This window comes from Mugil cephalus, chromosome 21 (genome assembly GCF_022458985.1).
Source record: "Mugil cephalus isolate CIBA_MC_2020 chromosome 21, CIBA_Mcephalus_1.1, whole genome shotgun sequence".
Taxonomy (NCBI): Eukaryota; Metazoa; Chordata; class Actinopteri; order Mugiliformes; family Mugilidae; genus Mugil; species Mugil cephalus.
The window spans coordinates 20899810-20926242 of record NC_061790.1 but is presented as its reverse complement, the minus strand read 5'-3'; the positions used below and the strand labels follow the sequence as shown (position 1 = coordinate 20926242).

Sequence of the window (26433 nt, the reverse complement as noted above, 5' to 3'; positions counted from 1 at the left end):
TGGGCCATTTCTCCACACTGCACCGCGTTGTTTGCAAGCTTGAACCTGTTAGCAACTAGTTGTTGCTGCCCCTGTCTTTCTCACCCACCTGTCTTCAAACGATGTGTACTGCTCAAAGTGGTGATATGGCTTTGATGGTGAATGTCTGCTTGTTGCTGCTGTTAACAATGAGAATTTCCCCGTTGTGGGATGAATAAAGGCATATCTTAACCTACTTAACCTACCTATCTTATCTTATCTTATCTTATCTTATCTTATCTTATCTTATCTTATCTTATCTTATCTTATCTTATCATAGCTAATAGCAGTTAAGCGGGTACACATCACATCGCAGGCCTTGGCCCACACTTCCTTACATGGGGTTGGGTTGTGTGTGGTGGGGATTATCCTGAGCACTGCACACACCTGTGGATAGGAGGATGCCAACACAGACCGAGAGAGAGAGATGCCGGTGGACGCCTGTGATGTGACATCGCTCTTCATTTTTGGGGGGTTTGTTTGAGTTTTACCTAGCGTTATCTATCAAAAGACTATCTAACAAAACTGGAACGTATAGTATATGGTCCTCCTCCAAGGTAATTCTAATGTATTCATTGACTATAGGTTAATGGTTATTGACTAGTTGTTGGTTGTTAAAGTACTAGTTGTAAAAACACCAACTAATGGTTGTAAAAATACCAGCAGTAAGGGATCAAAAGTCTTATTGTTTATAAAATGGAATTCTTGGGAAAAAGAAACCCTATACAAAGATAATGTTGGAGCTGAATGAGGTGGGATTCTACAATTGGCACCTGAAGCTCCCTCAGATTCGGCAAGAGTTTTTGACACTTCTTTCTTGTAATAAAGCTTTTTTTAAAAGCAAGACAAGACTTGATCACTTCTTTTCATCAATACACAACAAATGTGAAACCAGATGAGGGACGCCGTGTAGCCGTTTTTTGTTTGCCAGGGAAGCAGTGTGTCAAAAGAGCAGCAGGTCGGGGCCCTGGTTAACAAAAAGATCGGTGGAGTCTGGTAAGCCCACATCCCACTCATCCTTCCAGTCCAGCATACACTTCCAACATCCCACTCTTACACCTGGGTTCGTAACACCCATTAATATGTGTGTTATGTACGTATGTTTTTCATCTTAAGTCCTTCTCTATCCTCTATAGTGTCCTTTGTACTGTGCACCGTGTACACTGTTTGGGTAGCTCTATGGATAGCCTGCACTCTACCTGTGACTGTTGCATCTGCAGAGTGGAGTTTTTCCAAACTCAAATTAATGAAGAACTACTTGCGATCTTCAATGGCACAAGAAAGACTGAGTAGACTGGCAGTGATTAGTATTAATAACAAAGTTGGCCAGGAAGCACAGGTTTTAAGGACTGGGTTAAGGACAGTGTAACATTAAAAAAAGTCAAATGTGTTGTTTATTTTGATATATATATATAAAGGCTTTGCTCATAGTTACATATATTTAAACAGTTTTAAGACCTAATTACTCAACTTTATATTTGTTTTGTTGTTTCAAGTAACTCTGTTCATTTATGTGAACTATAAGTGACTTTATTTGTTGTTGCACTTTGCTATTCTTGTACTATAAATTATTTTTGCACATTGCTGCTGTAGTTTTTTTTTAAAAACCAAAAGTACTAAACCAAAAAATATTTTTAACTGATTCAGAGTAGTGTTGACTGTGCTTACTGTGAGTTGCAACAAAAATAAAATTAATTACACCTAAAACAACAGCATAATCTCAGCATGTAACACATATATGCGTAAAAACATGTCAGATTGACAATAAAATAATCAGAGCTGCAATGAGTTTATAGTATGTGTGTGCATGATCAACAATCAATGCTGTTGGCAGAAACAGAGGGCCCCAAAATTTCAAGATATAGCTTTACAATTATACGCCTGCGTAACGTTAGAAGGGGACAGCCAACCAATAGCTTCTCACTTCCTCGTTTACGTTTCACTCGTGACGTCCCATAGATAACGTTTGACAAACAGCTTCCAAACCGAAACAGCAGATAACTTAACAAGTTAATCGCGTTTTTACGGTGGCAAGATTCATATTCTTCCACTGATACTACATGCAGTAGTGCAGGAGAAAAAGACGACGAAGTGTCTGAGCAAGCATACTCACATTTAAGGACTGAAGCAAGCTAGTCGTAGTGCTAACTTCGGCTAACATTAACTAGGTAACGTTAGCTTTGGGCTAACTAACGACGTAGGAACAAAACCTCAACAGAGCGTCATCATTGAACAGAGTAAACAGAATCTATTGATATGGAGAATAAGTACAATCTCAAGAGTCCAGGTAAGCTAACATTCAAATGTTGCTTGTCACTGTCAACATCCTTGCTTGTTTAGAGTTGAAACCGACCAGTTTGTCATTTTTTTTATTTTCTGTTAGAGCATACAGTAATCATGAATTCGTGGCATGTTCACTCATTGATCGTTAGCTTATTCCAGACACGCACAACACATGGAAATATAGTTTTGTCTTCTTTAGTTTTCAGAACAAAACACCTGTTCTTTCACGTTCTGTAGGACTTTGATTGGGAAAGTTGTTGTTTTGTTTTTTTCCCCCATTGTTTTTAAAACAAAAATTATAGTGGCCGAGAGAGGCCAACTGCAACTTCAGACAAACCCAGGAGGTTTATCTCTTTTAGGCTTCTCCCGGAAACAATTCCATTGTCTTTTTTTTTGTCTTTTTCTGTGTTCCCAGTGTTCTAATTTTTTGCAGTGCCTTTCTATTTTCGGCTGTGGTCAAATTGCTATTTTCTTAATGTGCCTATCTCGTGTCTATTTGCATGGTATTCAACAAGCTTATTGTTAAAAGTTTTATTTCTGTTGCAGTATTTGAAGTTTGCTATTTGTTTGTGGTGTTGGAAATACGCAGAAAGTAGTTTGTGTGCTTATTACTATTGTTGTTTTAATAACCTGACCTTAGATAGACATTTGTTTCATCTCTAAGAGAAATTCACAATACATCACGAATGTATTTTTAATAAAGGTTTTGCTTATTAGATGCTATTCAAATAATAAGACAAAATACATAATTGATTGTGAAAAAACTATGCTTACATTTTTTATCCATCTGTAATGTCTTCTTGTATTAAGTATCCCATATAATGCAAAGTTCATTTTGTAGAGATTTTCTAATAGTAATATGTGTCCCCTTAGCCTCGGTATGAGGCCCCAGAAATGAAAACAATTCTGTCACTTTCTTCACTTGCTTGCTCCACTTTGTAGCGAATGTGTGCTCAAGCAAGCGGATCTGAGATTTTCCCTTCCTGACATCATGCGGGGAAATAACCTCTCCCTCTGGTAGTGGATACTGACTTTGACCTGGCCCCTGATAGATGAGCCTGTCCTCTAGCATTACTGAGCGGCGCCATTTTTTCTCCTCTCAAAACCTTTCAAACACACATGGTAAAGGTATGAGCAAAGCATGGCTGCTGCTCTGTTTTTGGCTGCTTTGAACCAGAATCTAACCTGGTCAACCCGGGTTTTTCATTTCGATGTGAAAGGGGCTTTTCACACCTTTTAAATGTGGATTGCCTGCTAGGTTTGCCACTTGTTTCAGTTGTGTGTTTTTTTTTTCACTTATTGTTTTCCGTAAATCAATGCTTGAAAGTGTATAGAAAAGACTCCAACATCTGTTTATGAAAACTAAAAAAACAAGGCAAATTCGATATATTAACATGTTCTATACTTGGATTTGTCATGTGTTACACAATTATGCCTGCTGAAGCAAAGCAAGATTTCATAAAATCTTTTTTTATTCAGAGTAGGACATTTTATAAGCACAACATACTGGTGTGTTCCTCTCAGCTGCAAAGGATCGTAGTCCGCTCTGTATATTTGGCAGGCATTCTGCAGGGAGTAGACCTTGACACAGGCAATCTCCAACCCAGGATGGTCAACCATACATGACAGGTCTTCATCGACCTCCTGTACCCATCTTGTGACCTACATTAAATGACAGAACAGAAAATGTTATTGTAATTTGTAAGTGTAACCAGTAGCCTAGTTAGACAAATTAGTTTTCAGTTCAGCAATGAGATTGCTACCTGTGATCTCTTCAGGCAGCAAATTTTCTTGTCTTCTTTGGGCATGATTGCACAGTTTCCACAGGAGCATCTATCCAAAAAACAGTGAAAAGTTAGAACATCCCAGTACATTTGATTCTACAGCGTTAGGAAAGCTGTGCCACGAGACACCATTTCAGACTGGACTATTTTCAATGTAGTGCTTCTAACACGCATGGTGTCTGCAAGGTGTGGTGAAGATGGAAAGGTCAGAGAAAGAACTTGTGCCAAATAAAGGTGCCGTGTCTGTTGTTTGGGTTTTTTAGGGTGTTCAGACATCCGCGATTTGAATGATCCGTGTCCCCCAAGTCGAACGAGAAAAAATGTTGTGTGCAGACTACAACAGGTAGTTGTAGGTAGCTGGTTCTGGCAGCTGGTAGCTGGCTATTGACATAGAAGTTTAAATATGTTTAAATATGAATACATAAATAAACCTACAACCTACTTTTTTTTATTAATCTCAGAACTGTAAATGTCCCCAGATTTCATTTCAGACTGCGTTGTGAACACGTAATTATGCATGAATTTTTTTTTTAAAAAAATACCGTGATATACCATGATACTGTCAGAATTTTGAAAAGTACAGTTGATGTAAATTATTGGTCATATCATGCAGCCCTATATAGCTTATTGAATTAAAAAAAAAAAAACTAAGTGTATGTTTCATTCTAACTGTAATAATTACCCTTACAGTTAGAGGAAGCTAGCATTAGCTACATGGTAGTAGCTGTAACAACACATATGAACAAATGAGGTAACATATTTAGACATACAATATTTTTAACTACCCATCCAGAAACATCCTGCTGCGGCCGCAGAGTCTGAACTTCTTCAGGAACCTCTCCTTCTGGGTCAGATTCTGGTTCAAACAGCACCCCCCTCAACCCTAGTTAGGATAAGTGGTAGTAGAAAATGGGATGAGATGAGACACTTTGAAAACAATGATGTTGGACCTCTGACAGCTATATGAAATTGTTGAAAATATTTATAATATGGGACCTTTAATGAGAAGACAAAATGTCTGCAATGAAAAACGTCTATATGACTCCCACTTACCATTCACATGGTTCATCTTTCCAGGTTATGTATTGCCCATATTGTGGCTCCTGTGGCTGCAATAGTTTTTTGTCCCCCTTCACTTGATCACCTGTGTTTCACAAGTGGATTTGCTTTGTTGTTTTGTGTTGCTTTATTGCAAATGACTAAAACAGTAGCTGTGTTTACATGGAGACTTTTTTTCTCATTCCAACTGAAAGTTTCAGGTGAGCTGTTCACACGTGAAGTGATGTATTCCAATCTAATGTTTACATGCTCCACTACTTTTAATTGGAACGGACCTTTTATAGACGTGTGACATGCTTAGATCGATGAAAACATCCTGTTCTTCTTATTCTTTTGAATGGTGGTTGGCAAACAACTTTCAGATGCATTACTGCCACTTACTGAAATGGAGTGTGGCTCTAGATAATCTAAATCCTTTAAAAATAATCCCGTGACTGATCTCTCATCTAATCAGCAGTAGTTGCTATTGTTCTTACACTTTTATTCATAAAGCAACAGCTTGATTCGGAAAGTTTGTGGAGTCACATCCACTTTTGCATTGCCTTAGTGTTAACCTTATAGTGGTAAATGGTCTTGCTTCTACAAAGCGCTTTTCTACCTATTGGTACTCAAAGCGGTTTTACAGTCACAGACACATCCACCCATTCGAACACAAGTACACACATTCATTTTCTGTACTTTTGACTACTGTACTTTTACTTTTGGCACAACTGCACTTTTATTTTTTTGTGTTATTTGGTATAACTGATTTTTGATTTGTTAAAAAGTATAACATTACTTTGTGTTAGTTCAGTGAATTTAAAAATGTGTAATTTGTAAGGATTTTTGTTGGGGCGACTGCGGCAGGTGAGGCTTGAAAATTCCCTCTTGTTCAAAGTGGGGAATGACCAATAAAGTTTGAGAAGCACTGTATTAGGGGAACATCAAAGTACGGGTCTTCTGGAGGACTGTCTGCTTCCTAACAATCCAACAGCAAGAGTGTGGCATAACAAACAGTAGGGGCATGATAATCACAGTGGGAATGTTGGAAAATTAAACAAGCACACTCCGTGTAAATCATGGATGCTCCCAAACAAAGAGAAGGTGAGCGGCAAGCCACGCCACAGTGGACAACATTTTTTTTTTTTTGGTGGAAGAGGGGAAAAATGGCTCTTTTGATAATAAAGGTTTCAGACCCCTGACCTAGGGACACACGAGAAAAGCTACATCACCAGAATTGTTGATCCTCTGATGGATCCACTCCAGTTTTCATGCATGACTGGCAGGGGAGTGGATGATGCTAATAGAGATGTAATGATATGAAAATTTCATATCACGATTATCGTGACCAAAATTATCACAGATATCATTATTATTATGGTATTGTTGAAATGTGTTCAAAATGATCAAAAAGTACTGACACACAAACTAAAATCATTTAACCAAATTTTATTTTGAAAACACAAATAAAAAAAAGCATGAAACAATGAACTGATATTGATAATTAATATAATTTTTATTTTTTATGTTGTTTTTGTCAAATGAAAGCGGTAAAGAGGCTTATGAAAGAGGCTGCTGAATTGAGAGATCCCACAGAGCACTACCATGCACAACCATTGGAAGTAAGTTCACCACAGGATACAACAATGCTTATGTGCTTTTTGTATTTGTAATATATTACTTTAGCACCTCCTCCATCCTGGAGAGCTTTGAGAAAGTCATAGTGGAAAAACCAAAAAAATGAAAATTATGGTTTTATTTGTTTTATACTTCATTCATTGTACTAATACCATTGTACTTAGATGCAGGAACACAATGTCATCAAACAGTTATCAAAATATGAAACGTCTTCAAGCCTTCAAGCAACTCAGTCTGAATTATAGCATAAGATAAATGAGAAGTGCACATTTTATAATTTGTCCTTTAGAAAACATCTGTTGGAGTTAACCGCTCTGCTTCGTTGTACTTGCCATACATGTGGGCACAGTTGTCCTTTGCAGTTATAGTCAGTACATTTTGTCCAACATTGTACATCACCTTACAGCTGGCGCAAAATCCACTCCCATCACTTCCTGTTGCACCACTCTCATTGTGATTAAAGGGTATTTTAAATCATGTAAAAATGTCAAATACTCCAAGTCATTTACCCAGCATGTGACCCGCAACACTCAAAGTATTTTTATTTTCATAGCAGAATAGTGCACACTTAAATTAATTGTTTACTATTAGTACAACAAACAGCTGTTGGGGTAACACTCTATTACCAGTATTGTCACAAGAACATATACAGTATTTGCTCAATGTGACATGTCCCTGTTTTTGCAGGATAACCTTTTTGAATGGCATTTTTCTGTACGTGGGCCTCCAGATTCTGATTTTGATGGTGGTATTTACCATGGCAGGATTGTACTTCCCCCAGAGTACCCTATGAAGCCACCCAGCATCATCCTTCTTACAGTAAGATTCAGATGAACACTTTACACTATATTACATGCAGTTACTTAAAAACTAGCAATGAACAGAAGGCACCAAATCAATAATAAAAAAGTGGAAAATGTCATTTAACCCTCAGCTAGTTCTAGATGCATCAAAAGGTTAAAGATTCAAGTTGTGTTCATTGTCACTTCTGTAACATGTTAATGAAAACATACAGAGATGTGAAATGAGGTTTGATCTAATCCCACTATGCAACATACAGTGCTGCTTAAAAGTATTTGCACCCCTTAGAATGACATTTCTGCGTAGAAATGATTCCAAACTTCAGCATTCCTGACAAGTCTTGACAGTAGACGGTGAGAACTCCGTACAAAATCACTTGAGCAGAGCCCTGCAGAGACCTTTGGAGGGACAGGTGCTCAAAGTTAAAAGGGGGCACATGGAGCATGCATTTGAAACACCGTACAGAAACATATCATATGTAACATCCAGTTTTGACCTAGACGGAACAGGGAGTAGAAGGGAGCATGTGGATTTCAAGTATGGCACAATATTTGGCAGTTCAGTGTACCACCACGGACAGTGAGATGACCATTACCAGCAGCACTCATGCATCCCCAAACCGTGATGCTGCTTCCACAGTAGGTACTGTACATGCTGGAGATAATGCTGCGCCTGGCCTTGTGTGTACCTTCACATTAGCGGAGGAAGATAAAGCTGGAAACTGGATTCATCTGACCACAGAATCTTCTTCTGATTCTTGACTGTCCAGCTCTTGTGTGCTTGGGCCCAAAGGCTAACTTCTGTCTCTCATTCATGAGGGGCTTCTTGATAGCCTTGTAGAACCTTATACCATGATCTAAAAGTCGACCACTTGCAGTGCGGGTGTAACACTGGACACCTTGTTTGGTTTGACCACTACTGTTGGAGCACCTGTGATGTCATTCAACAGTTTTCCCTGCACATGCGGATCAGGATGTGGTCATTTTTTGCTGAAGAAACCCTTGGACCCCCAGATCTTGGTTTATCTTCCAAGCTGTTGGTTCGTCTGCATTTCTGCAGTTTATCCAACTGCTGGAGGACCACATCTATACCCCTATAGAGGGGTTATGCCATTTGGTAGTGGTGTCAGAAACCTTTTCAAATTCCAAGTTTCCAAGTTTATCAAATTCTATGCACTCATAGCTTCCCATAAATCATTGCGAAAAGTAGTGACAGTTTGGTGGTCATTCATCAGGTAGTGGATATCCCATCATGCATTGTGTCTCTAGCGACGCCGCTGTCAGTGTCTGCTAGTGAGACACTACTTTGAAGTTTCATTGCATAAATATGACACTTTTTTTAAAACATAATTTTATTTTTTATTTCATGAGCATCACATGTTTGTTTACAAAATCATCTCGTTTTAGTAATGTGTAAATTATAATGGGATAACCAGTGGAGCCACGGCAGTCTGACACATATTGATGCAACAGCAGATATCATTAACTGCTTGTCAAATGATGATAGGCGTAGTGTCCGAAAGCTGTTGGGATTGAGCTCATATATATGTATATGTATATATATGTATATGTATAAGCTCAGGTCTTTCAATGTGCGTAGTGAGTTACTAGAGTCCTTCTGCCGATCTGTTGTAGTGAGTGCCCTGTACATGGCTGTGGTTTGTTGGGGGATTAGTACCAGCAAAAAAGCCATTAGTATCAACAAATTAATCTTAAAAGCTGGATCTGTGATTGGTAGGTAGTTGGAGACATTTCTCTCAGTGAGGGACAGGGGGACACTGGATAAACCGCTTTCCATTATGGACAATCCATGCAATCAACTACACCAAACCTTAGAGGGGCAAAGGAGCTCTTTCTCATGCAGATTGATTCAGCTCCACTACCACAGTGAACGCTACAGAACTTTTTATAAATAAAGTCGGCCTCACCTTGATACATAGTGTCGGCTCTGGAACCCAAGTCATTGAGAGGGGTTGGACTCTCTTCTTTACTGGATTTGCTGCAGGTGAGAGGTGGAGGGCCAGGGTGAGCTTTTTGCTTGCCCCAAGACTCTCTGCCTGTATGTTGGGGTTCTCCCATATAGACGAAAGAGTTGCTTCACTGCGCTTTCGGGTTGGGGAACCGATCCTGACTGTAGTTTGCGCTTAAGCGCCGAACAGCAGTTCAGAGTACCTGCCTTTTTTGGAGGCCCTAGGTCTGTGGACTGTGTCCTGACTGGAGACTCCATTGTCCTTTTGGGGGACTTCAACGCATACGTGGCCAATGACAGCGTGACTTGCAAGGGCGTGATTGGGAGGAACAGCCTGCCTGATCTGAACCCGAGTGGTGTTCAGTTATTGGACTTATGTGCAAGTCGCAGTCCGTCTATAACTAACACCATGTTCAAACATAAGGTTGTTCATCGGTGCTCTTGGCACCATGACAGCCTAGCCTCATAGGTGATTGACTTTGTGGTCAGATCATCTGACTTGTGACCATAGGTTCTGGACACTTGAGGAGCAGAGCTGTCAACTGATCACCACCTGGTGGTGAGTTGGATGAGATGACAAGGGATGATGCCGCGCAAACCTGGTAGGCCCAAACGAATAGTGAGGGTCTGCTGGGAACGCCTGGCGGAAGAACCTGTCAAGATGATCTTTGACTCCTACCTCCGACAGAGCTTCAACCGTGTCCCGGGGGTGGTGGGGGACATTGAGTCTGAATGGGCTGTGCCGCTCCACCATTGTCGAGATGGCTGTTGTGAGTTGTGGCCTCAAGGTCGCTGGTGCTGGTTGTGGTGGTAACCCCCGAACTTGCTGGTGGACACCAGAGGTGAAGGGAGCTGTCAGGCTGAAAAAGGAGGCCTACATGGCATGGTTGGTCTGTGGGTCTCCAGGAGCAGCGGTGGTGGAGGCTGTTGAGTTCGGTGCTCAGAGGACCTCATCCGCCTTTTGCGGATGATGTGGTCCTCTTAGCTTCATCGAACTGTGACCTCCGGTTCACTCCGGAGTATGAAAACAGTCAGCCCCTTCCTCTGACCAACTTGAACCCTCTTCCACTGCCATTGTTGTTGTGATGGAAGGATGGTCCTTTGCTCTATATGTCATGATTACCTGGTTACCTTTTCCTTGTTGCATACTTAAGAGCACTTGTCCATCCATGACCATCTTTCCGTGCTGAACTCCGCCTCTTCCAACTAAGAAGTGTGCCATACCTAGCAACGGAATACTTGCGCACACACTAGCCATAGAATTTAGACTTTATATATGTATCAGTGGGCACTTTTCTTGTGTGAAAATCTGCTGATGTGTTGAGACATTTCTTTGCAGAAATGTAAAACATTCTCATGGGTGCTAATACATTTAAGTGACACTGTATATGCACTAATAACAGTCTAATAAAATTTAGTATACTTGTGACAGTCACTTTTATTTGTGTCGAACTCTTTGTTTCATTTTCATTGTTGGAAAACTTTCCTTTGCACAATAGTTACCAGCATGTTGTTGCACACTCAAATGTATGTTTTTTTGTTTGTTTGTTTTTTTAAAAATTTATTTCATTTCCTTTTAGCCCAATGGAAGATTTGAAGTTGGAAAGAAAATTTGTCTGAGTATCTCTGGCCATCATCCAGAGACTTGGCAACCTTCTTGGAGTAGTAAGTATAGACAAAAAACAAAGGTCCATGGTCCCCTTGTGAGGCCGTAATAATAATTTGCATTGGCTGGCCTTTTTTTTTGGTGTACATTTTCAGGTTGAGCTTTTTTTGTAACATTAATTGCATTGATGACTTGTTTTTGGTTGACAGTTGACACTACTCACTACTGCTCACATTTGAAAATACCTCTCATGTACTCATCTGATGAAATCATTGAGCGGGGGCAATAATGGAGCATGTTTATCACCCCTAGTGTCAGTCAGTTTCTAGGTAATGTCAAAATGAGCTAGAAGAGGCCAGAAATATCTGTCAGCTATGTGAATATCATCCGTTTCTTCCGTTTATTAACAAAGAGGTTTCCTGTCACTCTAAACAGAGTCTCAATCTAAATCTCTATTATATTTTCTAACCATTTTTCTATGGTAAGGGGTTGAGTAGGGCTGGGTACCGAACTTCGATACATTTCTAGCACTGACCAAAATGCTCGGATCCTATTGAATATCAAAAAGTCATTGTTCGCTATCAAATTCCACTGTCCAAAAAAGTAAATGTTAGCATCCAGTGTTTCCCCTACATTATATTATGGGGTGCCCTGCCCCCTCAGTGGGATCCTTACTCCCCCAGAAAGTGAAGTTAACTGAATTTGTATCACACAAAAAAAGTAGTTTAAGGTCACTTTTACTATACAACACGTCTAGACCGTGTTCTTTTAATAATTAATGATGTTACTGATGTAATGTAAGCGAAATATTTCATTTCTTCTTTTTCATTGTTGTATATCTCCGCTTCTCCTCCGTTCTGATTTACTTATGATGTATCGGTCGCAAGCAAGCTGCCTCTAAGAGTCGTCTTTTTTAAGTGCAACAGGAGCCGGTTACATCATTAAGTACAATTGGTTGTTTTTCTCGTCTTTTTTTTTCTGTTGAACGTAATTGGTCAAGACATATGATGGTGTCTGTGTGTCCACCCTGAGTGCGGGAGCGGAGGGGTTACAAGCACATAACACACAGCACCCAGTAGCACATGAACAGGAGGCAGGCAGATGGAGAACGTCGCAGAGAAAATATCAGTGCGTTAACATGCAGAACTTAATCGAGGTATGCTCAAAATTCGACTTTCTGACTACAAACCTTGTCCCAGTTTACATGCAGCGGGAGAAAATTGAATAACTGTTCTCCTTTTCGACACTAGGTGGCGATACGTGTCTTTTCAGTGTGATAATACTACGTTAATACGGCCCGATTTCCGGTTGACCTATTACGTCGTATCATAAACAAGAGTCGTTCATGCGGCAGACCGGCATTTCAAACAACAACCATAGGGATAATAGTACATTTTTTAATCTCGTACCTAATGTTCGCGCTACTTCTGGTGCAGGTAAGATCCGCGCTATCCCTCAGAAACGGTTCTTCTAACGGCTCCGTTTCTCTTCTTCTACGACTGGCTTTCTTGGACGTTTTTGTTTCCGGGGTCACACGAGTGACTGGGTGTCTCAATCAAATAATGAGAACTCCAATTTTAATCGGAGTAACGTGTTTACATGCACTTAAGGTGCTGTATGTGCTTGATAGTACAAAGGCAGTAAAGTTGAAATTTCATACTGAGAATAAAAAGGAAAAGAAAAAATGCCCAAAATGTTATCTGTCACATACAGATGAGGAATTAAACAGGCGTATGGATTGAGGCAGGAGTTGTCTGATTCTCTTGGAGAAGGAGCTCCGTTGTCAGTTTTGGCCGTTGTCAGTTTATCATCTGGTGGAGAGGGTGGTTAGGGTTATCCAATGACAGAGCCAGGGAGAAGGTTCCATAAATAACAGTCATATGTGAAATGTCCATCTTTGTTTTTTTTTTTGTTTTTTTTTGTTTGTTTTTGTTTTTATATATATAAATATATCATTATGTTATGGGTTCGGGCTACTCCTCAAGAGGAAATTTTTTTGCAGAAGTTAAATGAGGATTTAAATAAAGCCATTTAAATAATAAACAATGGATATAATATAATTCCATTAGTATTTCCCTTTACACTATACACTATATAAGTTGGGAGGAGGAGCTGATTGACATACCTATCTGATGCCAGTTCAGCTGTTGCAGTGCAGTCTGGTATTTGTCTGGTAACCAGACAAGCTTCTAATTGTATGAAATGAATCTTTACAAATGGAATTGTCCCTCCCCTAGACATTTTCATAAAATGTTACTTTGAGTCAGCTATACTTTTCAACATTTAAAGTTTGGGTTCTATTGATTCTGAGCAATGGGATGGTTCCATGCGTGTCGCCAGACACTTTTTATCGGGGCATGTGCCCTGGTAAACATGTGCTGCGCCCCCCTGTAAAATTCCAGATGAAATTTCACGAATGAGTCTATTTTTCATCACAGACAGTTTATGATCACAGAATAATATCCGAACCCCTGCGCTATGACTGACGCATCTAGGAGTAGTTGACAGCTCCTGTGACAGTAGATTCTGAATGGAACGGGCGAAACATACCGCGCGAAATTTAAATAGTCTACAAACACTGCGGCGGATCGTAGATACAGATGCGCTGTCAACGGACAGCCTGGCTGGTGTCATGGACATCAGACAGTTCTTTAAAAACACAGGGAATCGAGACAAAGAAGCCAGGAGAAGGAGAAATGTGAATGAGAGAGAGAGGTAGGTTTGGCTTTTTTTGAGCCAGATGTTAATGGGAATCATTTCGGAGAGAGAGCTCAGCTATCCATAGGACGTTAACACACTGACCTACCGTAGCCTACGTTGCTCTGTCGGCTGGGATCGGGCTGTTTTTAAATACTTAGAACAGAAGACATACAGGTTCGATATTCAAATTAATTCATTAACACTTGAAAAAGACAAATAGACCTAGCAGCATAAAGCTGCAGGCCTAGCAACGCCCCTGGATGGTTCACATCTTACCCCGTAGCCCCCTCTGTTGGTGTCACTGGTTTGGTACAATGACTCATGAAATAAGATTGTAAACTTAAGTGTATTATTTCTGTGATCTTTAAAGGCAGCCTCATTTAGCTTAACAGGCCACAACTACTGACGCAAGTTTGTTAAATGTCTTAACTTAACCCTCATGCATAGGGATGGTTGTGGCTCAGCAGGTAGAGCTGGTTGTCAAAGAACATGTAGCGGTTCAATCCCCAGAATGTGTGTCAGCAACACACTGAACCCCCAGCATCTCTCAGTGTATGGCTGTTATGTGTGTGTGTATGTGTGTGCGCGAGTGAATGTAGATGTGTCTGGGACTGTAAATCGCTTTGAGTTCCATTAGGTAGAAAGGCTATATAAAAACAAGAGTATCTCTGAATCCCAAGCTATTTTTGGCCGTTTTTGGTATCTGACACATTTGTAATCACTGTTTTTTTTCCCCCTGTGCACAGTTAAGTCCTACACCTCAATAGATTCAAGACACACATGGCTATAGGCTGATGCAAGTGTAGTGCAGTGTAACAAATTGTAAAAGCTGTAAATCATTAGAAAAAACAAAAATGGAAATTGAAAAATTTTAAAAGTTAATGAATTATTGTATACATTACATTTTCAGGTACCCTCAAGCCTAAATTCATTAATACACAGGATGAGATGTTACAATCCCTTGTGCCACGATCTAAGGCAAAACTCCTTTAGAAGCCAGGTCCAACTGGACAACCAACCAGCAACCTAGCCAGCAGCAGTAGGTAATAGAGATAATAGGAATGTGACCAGGCTCGACCAGACATCTCTCCCTTCTGTCTCTGTCAGAAACGAGATACAATTAGCCTAGCCACAGAAATAAAACACTAGAAAACACCAGCTAATTAGCCTAGCCACCAGCAGTAGGTAAGAAATGTGTGACCACACTCGACCAGGCATCTCTTCCTTCTGCCTATGTCAAAATAGCTCTGTCACACACCAGCTAATTAGCCTAACCGCCAGCAGTAAGTAAGAAATGATGGGACATGCAACTATGCTTCAAACAACATTCCTCCCCTCTGCCAAGATCAGAAGTTACAGACAAGAAAACACCAGCAAAGGAGCCTAACTAGCAACAGTAGACAGCGTGCAGGGGCCGCTCATCATTGGGCACCTCTCTTCACAGATATTTCGTTACATTAGGCCCACAACACCTCAAGAAGGCTGAACAGTGAGCACCAGCGTCGCAGAGTCACCCCCCTAAATGCAGCCACCAAGCCACCGTGTGCCTTTCAACCGACAGATTAGATTAATCTAACTACAACTGCTACCTTTTGTCAGTACATAGCTAGCCTTGCCTTTAGCATGCTCCCCAGCTAGCATGCTTCCTCTGTAGCCACAACCACTTGCTCCTTCTTGTACACCGCATCAGTGCTAAAACAGTTTTCCTTTTCTGAGTTTTCCTGCCAATATGGCAGCATCAACAAAAACGTCACTTGACATCAAGAGCTTTATACTAGCACTGTGATTTCAAAGTTGATGGCCAAAAATCACAGTAACTTGGACAGGCAACCATCAAATGCCATTACATGGTACAAATGGCCACATGTGGAAGAAGCAAATCCTTTTATGTAAGTGGATTGAGGACTTGGCACCTCTGGGGGATGCTAAAAGCTTGTCTTTTATTAAAGCCAAAAAAAACCATGTCAGATCTCTGTCTCTGTGTGTGGTGAGTGCGAGGGTAGTAGGAATAAGACCTGCAGAGGTAAAATATCACGCACTGCATGGAAGCATGGCCAGGGTGTAGAGACAACACATAATAACAACTCCAGGCAGCACCATGTCTGGGGCTGACTTTGGGTTTGAGTTGCATGGGTGTGGTTGGACCCCTTTATAATTACCTGCAATTCTAATTTCTTTTGTAAATTGTGGCAAACTCAGTTTGCAGCTCAGTTTAAAGTCCTGAATTAATCAGACTTTAGCTTCTTCAACTGATGTCCTCAGGTAAAACTAACCCCGTGCGAATAGGGCTTAAAACTATCAAACATAGAAATGACAAAAATGTGACTAAAACTAATAATTTTAAGGCCAAGACTAAATCTGAAATGACTGTGCCATTTTTAAATAGGAGGTCCATAAGTTTATGTGTTGATGTTAATCTTTCTTTGTTTCCACAGGATGTTGGAGTCTTTTACACTTCCAGATGCATATAAACTTGTCTCTTGTCTAAATGTATGTTGGTACCAATTGGCCCTTTGCCAAATTGTAGGCATCTATAGCAGTTTTACCTGTTATTTATGAATCCAAAGCCTTATGCTTTGACACTCCAGAAAACCTAAATACATGTGCTTTGGGTCATTGTCCTGAAGTGAGGAGAGAGACTCTTAAGCCAGAAAAGAGCTGCATCTGCTGCCATAAGAGCTTTTTCAGCTGAGCAATCTCTATCAGTTTAGTCCTTGGTCTGCTGCAGATGTGCTGCTTAAAAGTGAAACTTTCCTCTGATAATAAGAATATTTGCTGTTGAAACATGTGGTAAAATAACTGCATTTGTAGAGGCAAACTACATCAAACCAATCTATCATCCATAACATCTATGGTAGATATCCTCATGGAGGTTTATGCTCAGCAAACAAAGCAGTATTCTCACTTATATAAAACCTGAACACGAACGCATATACTTCCTGTTTTTTCATTAACTTTCCTTTCCCTTATTTGTTTTATTCCCTTCTAGTTCGAACTGCCCTTATAGCCATAATTGGATTCATGCCAACAAAAGGAGAGGGTGCTATAGGATCTCTTGATTATACCCCAGAAGAAAGGAGAGTCCTTGCCAAAAAGTAAGATTTGGTAGTTGAGAAATCTGTCTAAGTTGTCCTGTTGAGTGAAGGTGAGTGTGCAAGGTATTATTATGTATCTTAATGATTTCTCATTCAGTGTTTTTTCTTTATTTTTTACTACTTTCTACATTTTATGTGCATACTGAAGACATAAAATATATGAAGAAAGAAATTTGGCATTATGTAGAAAAGAAAAATTGTTAAATAATTCTAAATATGTTTTATATTTGAGATACCTCAGAGTAGCCACCCTTTGCTTTGTTGACAGCACTGTGCCTTGCCAGGGTGCATTTGTGGAATTCTTAATGGGGTTGGGACAATCATTGATGTTGTGCAGAAGTCAGGTTGGTACACAGCTGTCTGTCGTAAAGAGAAACGAGTCCATCTTTAGTCCATCAAGGACTAAAGGTCATCAGTCAGTAAAATTGCAAAAACCTTGAGTGTGTCCCCAAGTGCAGTTGCAAGAACCATCAAATGTTACGATAAAACTGGCTCACATGAAGGCTGCCCCAGGAAAGAAAGACCAAGAGTCATCTCCGCTGCTGAGGAAGTCACCAGACTCAGAAAACACAAGTGTTAACAGCATGTCAGATTAGAGCCCAGATAAATGCCACACAGAGCAGGCTAGTAGCAGACATCTCTACATGAACTGTTCAGAGGAGACTGTACAAATGATGACTTTATGATATTTATTTTATGATGAACAGCTGCTAAGAAACCCCTACTAAGGAAAAACAACAAGCAGAAGAGATTGTTTGGGCTAAGAAACTCGAGGAATGGACATTAGACCAGTGGAAATCTTTACTTTGGTCTGATGAGTCCACCGTGTATTTGTGCGACACAGACAAGGTGAAAGGATGGTCTCTACACGCATGGTTACCACCGTGAAGGATGGAGGAGGAGGTGTGATGGTGTGGGGGTGCTTTCCTGGTGACACTGTTGGGCTTTTATTCAAAATTGAAGGCACACTGAACCAGCATGGCTACCACAGCATCCTGCAACGATATTCATTTCAATTAAATTTTATTTATTACAATAACAATAATAATACGAACTGTCTCAAGACGTTTACAAAAACCGGCCTGCAACCTCCAGAGCAATCCTGAGGGCGACGGTGGCAAGGAAAAATCTTGAACAGAACCCAGCTCATATGGAGGGACCCATCTGCCGAAGGCCAGCCGCGTGGAAACAGAGAAGATAGAAAATAAAATTATAAGATATGAGAGGACAGGAGCCAGAGAAGAGAGAGGAGAGGACACGTCCTCAGTGCATCGTCCCCCTGCAGCCTAGGCCTATAGCAGCATAACTAACGGATGGTTAAGTCCAGCCCTAACTATAAGCTTTGTCAGAAAGGAAAGTCTTAAGCCTGAGCTTAAAAGTAGAGACAGTGTCTGTCTCCCAAACCTAAACTGGGAGCTGGTTCCATAGGAGAGGAGCCTGATAGCTGAAGGCTCTACCTTCCATTCTACTTTTAGAAACTCTAGGAACCATCCAGTTTGCGTTTAGTTGAACCATCATTTATTTTTCAACAGGTCAATGACCCAAAACACACCTCCAGGGTGTGTAAGGTCTATTTGACAAAGAAGGAGTCACCTGACCTAAATCCATTCAAGATGGTTTCGGATGAGATGGACTGCAGAGTGAAGGCAAAAAGGTCAACAAGTGCTCATCATCTCTAGGAACTCCTTTAAGACCGTTGGACGACCATTTCAGGCAGTAATCAAAGCAAAGGGTGGCTATTTTGAAGAACCTAAAATGTTTCAGTACAGTAGAAAGCACTAAAAATAAAATAAAAAAATACAAAAAAAAAGTAAAAATAAAGCTGCACAGGGGGTGGGGGAGCTGCATGTCAGGCAGGAAGGTTGGTTGTGTTCCGTGAAGGGAGAGGTACAAACTGTCCATGGCCAGGGTGGGTGGGATCTGCAGTGATGCTTCTGGGCCTCTTTCGGACCCAGTCAGCATAGTCCAAATCTGGAAGAGGACCCCCCACAATCCCCTGTGCAGTTCTTAACACTCAAGCTAAGTCCTTCCTGTCCTGTGCCGCGCAGCTCCCATACCACACTGTCACACTGAGCTAGAGGATGTGTTCTATTGTGGTCTTGTGGAAGTTTGTAGAGTAATCGACAGGTTCCTCTTCAGCTTCCTGAGGAAGAAGAGCCTCTGTTGGGCCTTCTTCACCAGGTTTGCAGTGTTCACAGACCAGGTTTGTTCAGATGTGATGTTGATGCCTACGAATTTGATGATTTGATTGACATGAGGAAAGGAGCATGCTCTGTCCTCCTGGGCCTCCTGTAGTCCACAATGAAGCTGGTCTTACTTGGGTTCAAAACAAGGTTGTTGTCTGAGCACCATACACTTTTTTATTTACTACATAATTCCATATATGTTCATTCATAGTTCTGATGCCTTCCATGAGACTTTACAATATAAACAGTCATGAAAATAAAAAGTGAAGAAAAGCCATTAAATGAGAAGTTGTGTCCAAAAATAGGCCATACCACAGAAGGTGGTTGAGAACAACAGGGCCAAGGTTCTGTGGGACTTCAGCTTCCAGACTGACAAACAGGTCCTGGCTAACCAACCAGACATTGTGGTGGTGGATAAAGAGCAGAAGAAGTTCGTGGTGATACAAGCTGATGCCAACACCAAAAAGAAGGGGCACGAAAAAGTTGAGAAGTACCAGAGGTTAAGACTAGAGTGGATAGTAGGAGCACTCCCACAGACCCCAGGAACAACACAGTGAGGGCAGTCCTAGGAACAGCTAAGATGCTGTGCAGAACCCTCAAATTCCCATGCCTCTGGTTGAGGACCTGAGCTTGATGGTGACACAGATACCATCCTATGACCGTGAGAGGGACACACACACACACACACACACACACACACACACACACACACACACACACACACACACACATACATATACTCCCATTAAATATGCAGTTCTGTCTTAAAAAAGAAAGAACGTTAGCCCTGGAAAAGAAGGTGTCATGTTTTAGGATCCAGTTCCTCTTCAGGTTTATCTTTTTACAGATGACCTGACATGTTCCTCAACACCCTGTAATACATGGTAGAATTCATGGTAGATTCTATGATTATGAACTGGCTGGGTCCCACTGTAGCAAAGTATTCCCAAACCATGACACTTCCACCCACACACTTGGTATGATGTTATTTTCCTGGAAAGCTGTTTGTTTTTGACAAATTTATCTTCTGTTATTCAGATAATTAAATTTTAGCCTCATGTGTCCAAGAAATCCTGGTCTTCCGTTCTCTCTGGCAATTTAAGTCTGGCCTTCATGTTTCTAACAGTAAAAGTTTACTCCTTGCACACTTCCAATGAAATTTTAACTTGTGCAATCTCTTTCTAATTTTAGAGATATGTACTTTCACATGAACAGGAGCAAGAGCCTGCTGAGGGTCCCCATCTTGCAGTTGCTCTCGGGGAGAACTTTCTTGGTCGGTCAGACCTGGCCATGCTCTCAGTTGTTTTAATGTCCTCCACTTGTAGATTATTTCCAGGACAGTGGAATGGCTGATTTCAAAATCGTTTGCAGTCTTTTTAAATCCCTTACAAGGCTTGTAAGCTGCTACAATTGTCTTTGTGATGGCCTCAGACAACTTTCGATCTCACCACTCTCACTTCAACAGTCAGGAGCACACCATTAAATTAGGTTTAAATAAGACAGACATTCTTCAACATGCTAAATAGTGATGTTCTAGTCATGTTTACCTGTTGTGATACACCTGTGTGTAATTTTAGACACTTTAAGTGGAATTCATGTGGGGTGCCCTCATTTATTGGTCACCATAAATTGCATTTTTTTAATTTTACTATACATAACATTTTGAAAGGTATTTTCTTCAGTTCTGCTTCGTTATGTCACTTGAATCTTTCAGTATTGTGAAAATTGATACTAAATATGTTAAAAACACAAAGGCTTTCATAGGGTGTCCTAATTTTTTCGCATGACTGTATGTAGAAATAAAATTACCCTTGTTGCAGGATGACCTGCCCATCATATATCATTTGTATCTGGCAGGTCCCAGGACTTCTGTTGTGAGACATGCGGTTGCTCCATTCGGACTTCCCTCCTGGCTCTGACTCCCAACAGTAACCCCACTGCAAAGGATTGCGAGGCTAAAGAATTGGCTCAGCAAATCAGTTTCAGGGTACAAACACTGGCTGCTACTTAGAGCTGATTTATCATGCTTAGAGTTTAATCAGCTGATTAGTTTCATCTGGTTTCATGGAGAAATATAGCTTGGTGTTATCTGCATAGCAATGGAAGTACATTATATTGCCAGAAGTATTCTGTTACGACCCTGATTGTGTCTAGGAGTGAGGGAAGTAACGAGCAAAATCAACTCAAACAAAAATATACCAAAACACCAGAGATCAAAACAAAACTCAATTTATTAGTGGTCAAACTAAAGACGAGCTTCCAAAAACAAGGGAAACCGATTGATGATGAGGCAGTCAAACACGCTGCTGGACAGCAACAGCAACACCAACACCAGACTCTGACACATGCACACAGCACCGTTCAGCATGCTGCCGGAAGGCCAACTTTTTTCGGCACCAGCTTCACAGGGGTTTTAACTGGCAGGCCTGATGCGCCACAGCTGCGCTAGTCAGTGGGGGGGAAAGAGGGCGGTACCTAAAGAAAAGGAAAAGAAACAAGGAAACCACACACCACGTAACATATTCGCTCACCTGCCTTTCCTCACATGTGCATTTAAGTGAAATCCCATTCTTAATCTTTAGAGTTTAATATGACAACAGCCACCCCCAAACTGTTCCCACAAAGTTGCTGGAATTCACTGAATTCCTGAGAGCGATCCATTCTTTCACAAATGTTTGTAGAAGCAGTCCCCATGCCTAGGTACTTGACTTTATACACCCTTGGCCATGGACATGTTTGGAACACCTGAATTAAGTTATTTAGATAGGAGAGCAAATACTTTTGGCAATATAGTGTATATACTGTGTTCCCTAAGTTCCCTATTGCCTAAGGCAATGGTTCCGACCTGGGGTCCGTGCATCCCCAAGGGGTCGACAGAGATCACAGGGGTGCGCCAAAGCTTGTCTGAGCGCCCTTCAGAGATCGTCTTTATGGGAGTAAATCAAAACTTTTTGAGCTGAAGCTTCTACAATGATAGAGTCTATCAGGCCATCAAGAGACAAAATCAGAATGTTAAGGGCAGATATATCAACTTCAGAGCGAAAAACCTGGGTCGATGCAGGTTTTTTGCTAGATGTGAAAGGGGCTTGAGTGTGTATGTGGGCGTGGGTGTTCCTGTGTATGTGTAGTGTATTTGTGTGTGCACATGTATATGTGAGTGTGTTTGTATGTGTATATGCCGGTGGTGTGGGGGTTCTTGATTTTGCTTTTTGCTGTAGTGTTTTATGTTTTTATTTGTGTCAAGGCACAGTTTGGATAACTGCAGTTCCTTCTGTATCTCTGCAGGCCGAGTCCAGTTTGATGAGACAGGCTAGTGAACGCTGTGCAGAAAGTGAGTCTTCAACCCTCACACAAGAAGACACTTTCACATCTGCAAGTCATGAAGTTGCTGACAGGCCACACGCTGAACAGGTAGGCATATACTGCCACTGTGGGGTTGCACAGAAAACTACATAACCCTCTGCTGTCGGCCTAACACCCACAGAACAAATTTGTCTCCATGGTTTTATGTTTTAGTCTCATGCTAGTAACAATTCTATGACCATTTTATGAAGCACAATCCAACCAGCCACAGGTGAAAGTTCTTTTTAGTGTGCTATTAATATTAATGATAGCAACACAGTGAAGATAGTTTAATAAATCACAGTAAACATTGAATCATTTAGGTTTTTTTTATAGTTTAAATAGTGTATTTATTTAAAATTAAAGCAGCAGTGGCAAATAAAAAGAATAATTAAATTATAATCTGTCTAGGACGGAGGCTTACTACGTCTGTGTCCCGCAGTACTATAAAAGTGCCTTGAGTCTTACTGGCGGTGATTTGAACTTTCTTCAGTCGTCCGTTTTTGGTCGACTATGAGATTTGATGTTTTAAAATCCTTGCTTACTGTACCGCCTCTAGAAAAATGGCTGGCACATGTATTGCGAACGGCATATTGTAAATCTTTCTCCAAGACTGTGAAGTTCCGCCACACAACTGACATCTTGTTTTAGCTGATCAAGGAAAATATGCGGGAGGTGCACTCTCTTCCATCAATAACAACTCAGAAAGAGAGAGAGAGAAAGAGTTTCTCTTCAGCACAGCGCTCACATGATATGCCAAGAAAACAAACATCGGCCGATATCGGCCGATACTGATGTTCAGCTGATGCATGGGTGCATCCCTACTAAATCCACAGACAAGGGCAGAAATCTGGACGTAGTGATGGGCTCGGTCCTGAATTTTGAAAAACACAGACAGTTACAAGTTGGCCTGCTATCACCTGAAGAACATTTCAAGGATGAAAGGACTGATGTCTCAGCAGGACCTGGAAAAGCTTGTCCACACATTTATCTTTAGTATCCTGATTACTGTAACAGTGTATTCACAGGTCTAAAAAGTCGATAAGACAAATGCAGCTCGTTCAGAACTCTGCTGCTCGAGTCCTCACTAAGACCAAGAAAGAAAATCACATCACTCCATTTCTAAGGTCATTATGCTGGCTCCCTGTAGGTCTGTCAAGATAATCAATAAATCAATTAATCGCAGAATAAATGAAAACAAACTTGATAATTTTGCCGGCGTTGATATATTGCCATGTGCCTGCATGCTTATTTTCCTTGTCTCTCTCTGGCTGGATGACAAGAGGGTTCAGTCTATGTATTGGTGTCTGCACCTCGGCACGTTGGTTCCATTGGAATGAATGGAGTGAACCCTCCTGTCATCCGCTCTCTTTGTCTCAGTGGGGGGTGGGCTTGGCAGCAGGGCTACTAGCAGCAAGTGACCCTCTTGAGGAATCGAGTATGTGTATTGCGCGGAATCAGCCAGAGTGCGGGAAGTTGTATGAAATTGTCTGAAACTTTTCTCTTTCCACACTCCTCCTGGCCACAATTTACAATCTACACACAATTTTTGCACTTGTTCTATCTCTCGCTAAGTGCTCGCCAAAGCAATGAGATGTATAGAATTTAAACTGTGAGCTTCATGTCTCTCTCTGCTTACCATTGACTGTAATGTAAAGATTTTCTGAGAGAAGCAGAAGGGACCCCTGTTTTAAACTTGCATGCCTCCAGAATATTTTCCCCAAATAGACAAATAACATACCAAAGTCTTCAGAAAGTCCTTATGACGGTCTGCATGTTTTTCTCATATGAGCTACCGTTTTGTCACAGTAAGCCCAAATGTGAGACCAGTGCAGAGGGAGAAAATTGTCCTTTCTCTGTCCATCTCAGCACACCTCTGTCATCATTGACAACCACCTCAAACTGCCACAGCAACCTCTGACCCTCAGGCCAAAGCCACAGCTAAGACCAATTCCTTAATCAGGGGCTCCTCTGATGTCTCTCCTGTTAATACTGCTGACCCCTGTCTCACATACATTTATGTTACAAGAACACACACCAACGCACTCACTTTTCTATGGCCATTTTTGTGTGGACACTCATTGGCATAATGCATTCCCTAGCCTCTTATCCTAACCATCTTAACTAAATGCCTAACCCTACCCTGATTTTAACCTTTACCCTAAAATTGAGTTTTAACCTTCAAAACAGCCAAAAGGTGAGGCCAAAAAAGTGAGGACCGGCCAAAATGTCCTCACTTTAGACAAATGTCCTCAGTCTGATGGTATAAAACTTAAACTGGTTCTTGGAAAGATAGCTGTACAAGTACACACACACACACACACACACACACACACACCCATTACATTACATACACATAACTTTATGTCATAACTTTACATCCAAGATAACCAGTGTCTGTGACCTCGATAGGCAGAAGTGTTTTCAGCAACTGCAGTGGAGGGAACCCAGATAGCCACTGCCACCAGCTGTGGTCGTCCTCTCAACCCCCGGCAGCGCCACAGCCAGCAGCACAGCCAACTCAACCAGAGAGATGGTACAGAGTCAGCAACCAACAGAGAGGATTTTGCCCCAGCTGCTCGCCAGCTTCGAGACGAAAGCCACGCTGGCACTGCACTCCTCGTTGTGGTGCTCACTCTGGCTTTGGCCATACTCATTTTCCGCAGAATCTACCTGACAAATGAGTACAAGTTTGACTATGAATTGTGACATCAGCCTTGAGTCATCACATCCTGCTGCCGTTGCTACAGAACTAAGACAAGCTGAACTGGATGCAGAGCTGAAGCTCAGGCTCATTAAATTTGTGCCCTCCCTGCTTGTCAGAAGGGTCGGGGCAACTTACATTCTTGTGGAGGAGATGGTCCAGTCAACACTACATCTCCAGGGTGTTTTTGATCAATGTGAGTTTTAAGTTTCAGAGTGACATGAATTTTTAAGAAAGAAGTTTGAGATCAGTTCAGCAGCCACAACCCTCATGGCCATATTCATATAATTATTAAGTGGCCTACATCTGCAACATCCCATCATTTAATTAAAACTGTAACATAATACAGTATGTCACATAATATAATACATATTGTGTAATTATGGGGCTTTGTTACCTCAGCCTACTTGTTTAATAATGAAATCATCGTTGCAAAGTATTTGACTTATTCATGCGTTAATCTCTGTGCATTTTTATTTTATTTTTTTTGCAAATTCAAGTTTGCTTTTAAAACCACAAATGAAAACTAGATTATTATATACTATTTTTTTTTAAATTTTTGTTTAAAATGAAAAAGAACAAGTTAACATCAGACTAAATTGTTTTGTTCAAGTCATATTAAAAGAAAGAAAAGTGGGAGTCAAAAATCAAAAACAACGGTACTGTATTTTCTTTAATTTAGTTTTCTGTAGAGAGCTGCAAAATCATTGACAGCTGTAAACAACTTCATCATCGTTTTCTTCTTCACCTACAAATAGGTAACAGTTTTATATGAATCAGATAATGTATGGTTTCTTCTGTAGTTCTCTTTCTTTGGTCTCTTTCCAGAAAATAAAGGACGAAGGGTTAATTTACTTGGCCATTTTTGGTTTTGCTTGTTGAATTGAAAATCAAATTAACAATTTATTTTAAATTTTATAGTTTAAAACACAGTTATTTATAGTCTAAAACCCAACTTGTATGACCAAAATGTACCCTCCTGTCGTTTGGTGACAACATAGAGGGCTGTACACACACACACACACACAGTCAAAAGTTTCAGAACACCACACTTTTTCCATTTTTTTACTGATAATTATTCAGTTTATTGTGTCATTGCACTCTGAAATGAAAGCATAGAACAAATAAGCAATTTGAGTTGAAAAAGAAATCATGGAATCAATTTATAGACCAAAATGTATACTAAACTTTTGACTCATCATAGTAGTCACCTTTGGCCGATATAACAGCTGAACACACTCGTGGCATCCTTTCTACAACAGAAATCAAA

General features: G+C 40.7%; 1 protein-coding gene across 1 annotated transcript; it reads left to right on the top strand.

Annotated features, from left to right (window-relative positions):
* Positions 1 to 1951: 1951 nt before the first annotated feature.
* On the top strand, positions 1952 to 26017 carry ube2j1 (ubiquitin-conjugating enzyme E2, J1). The gene is made up of 8 exons (XM_047573960.1): positions 1952 to 2305; positions 6672 to 6745; positions 7449 to 7580; positions 11111 to 11195; positions 16826 to 16931; positions 20975 to 21104; positions 22403 to 22528; positions 24872 to 26017. Exons 1-8 carry the CDS (start codon positions 2275 to 2277, stop codon positions 25166 to 25168), a joined length of 981 nt encoding a protein of 326 aa, XP_047429916.1. The 5' UTR covers positions 1952 to 2274; the 3' UTR covers positions 25169 to 26017.
* Positions 26018 to 26433: the final 416 nt, after the last annotated feature.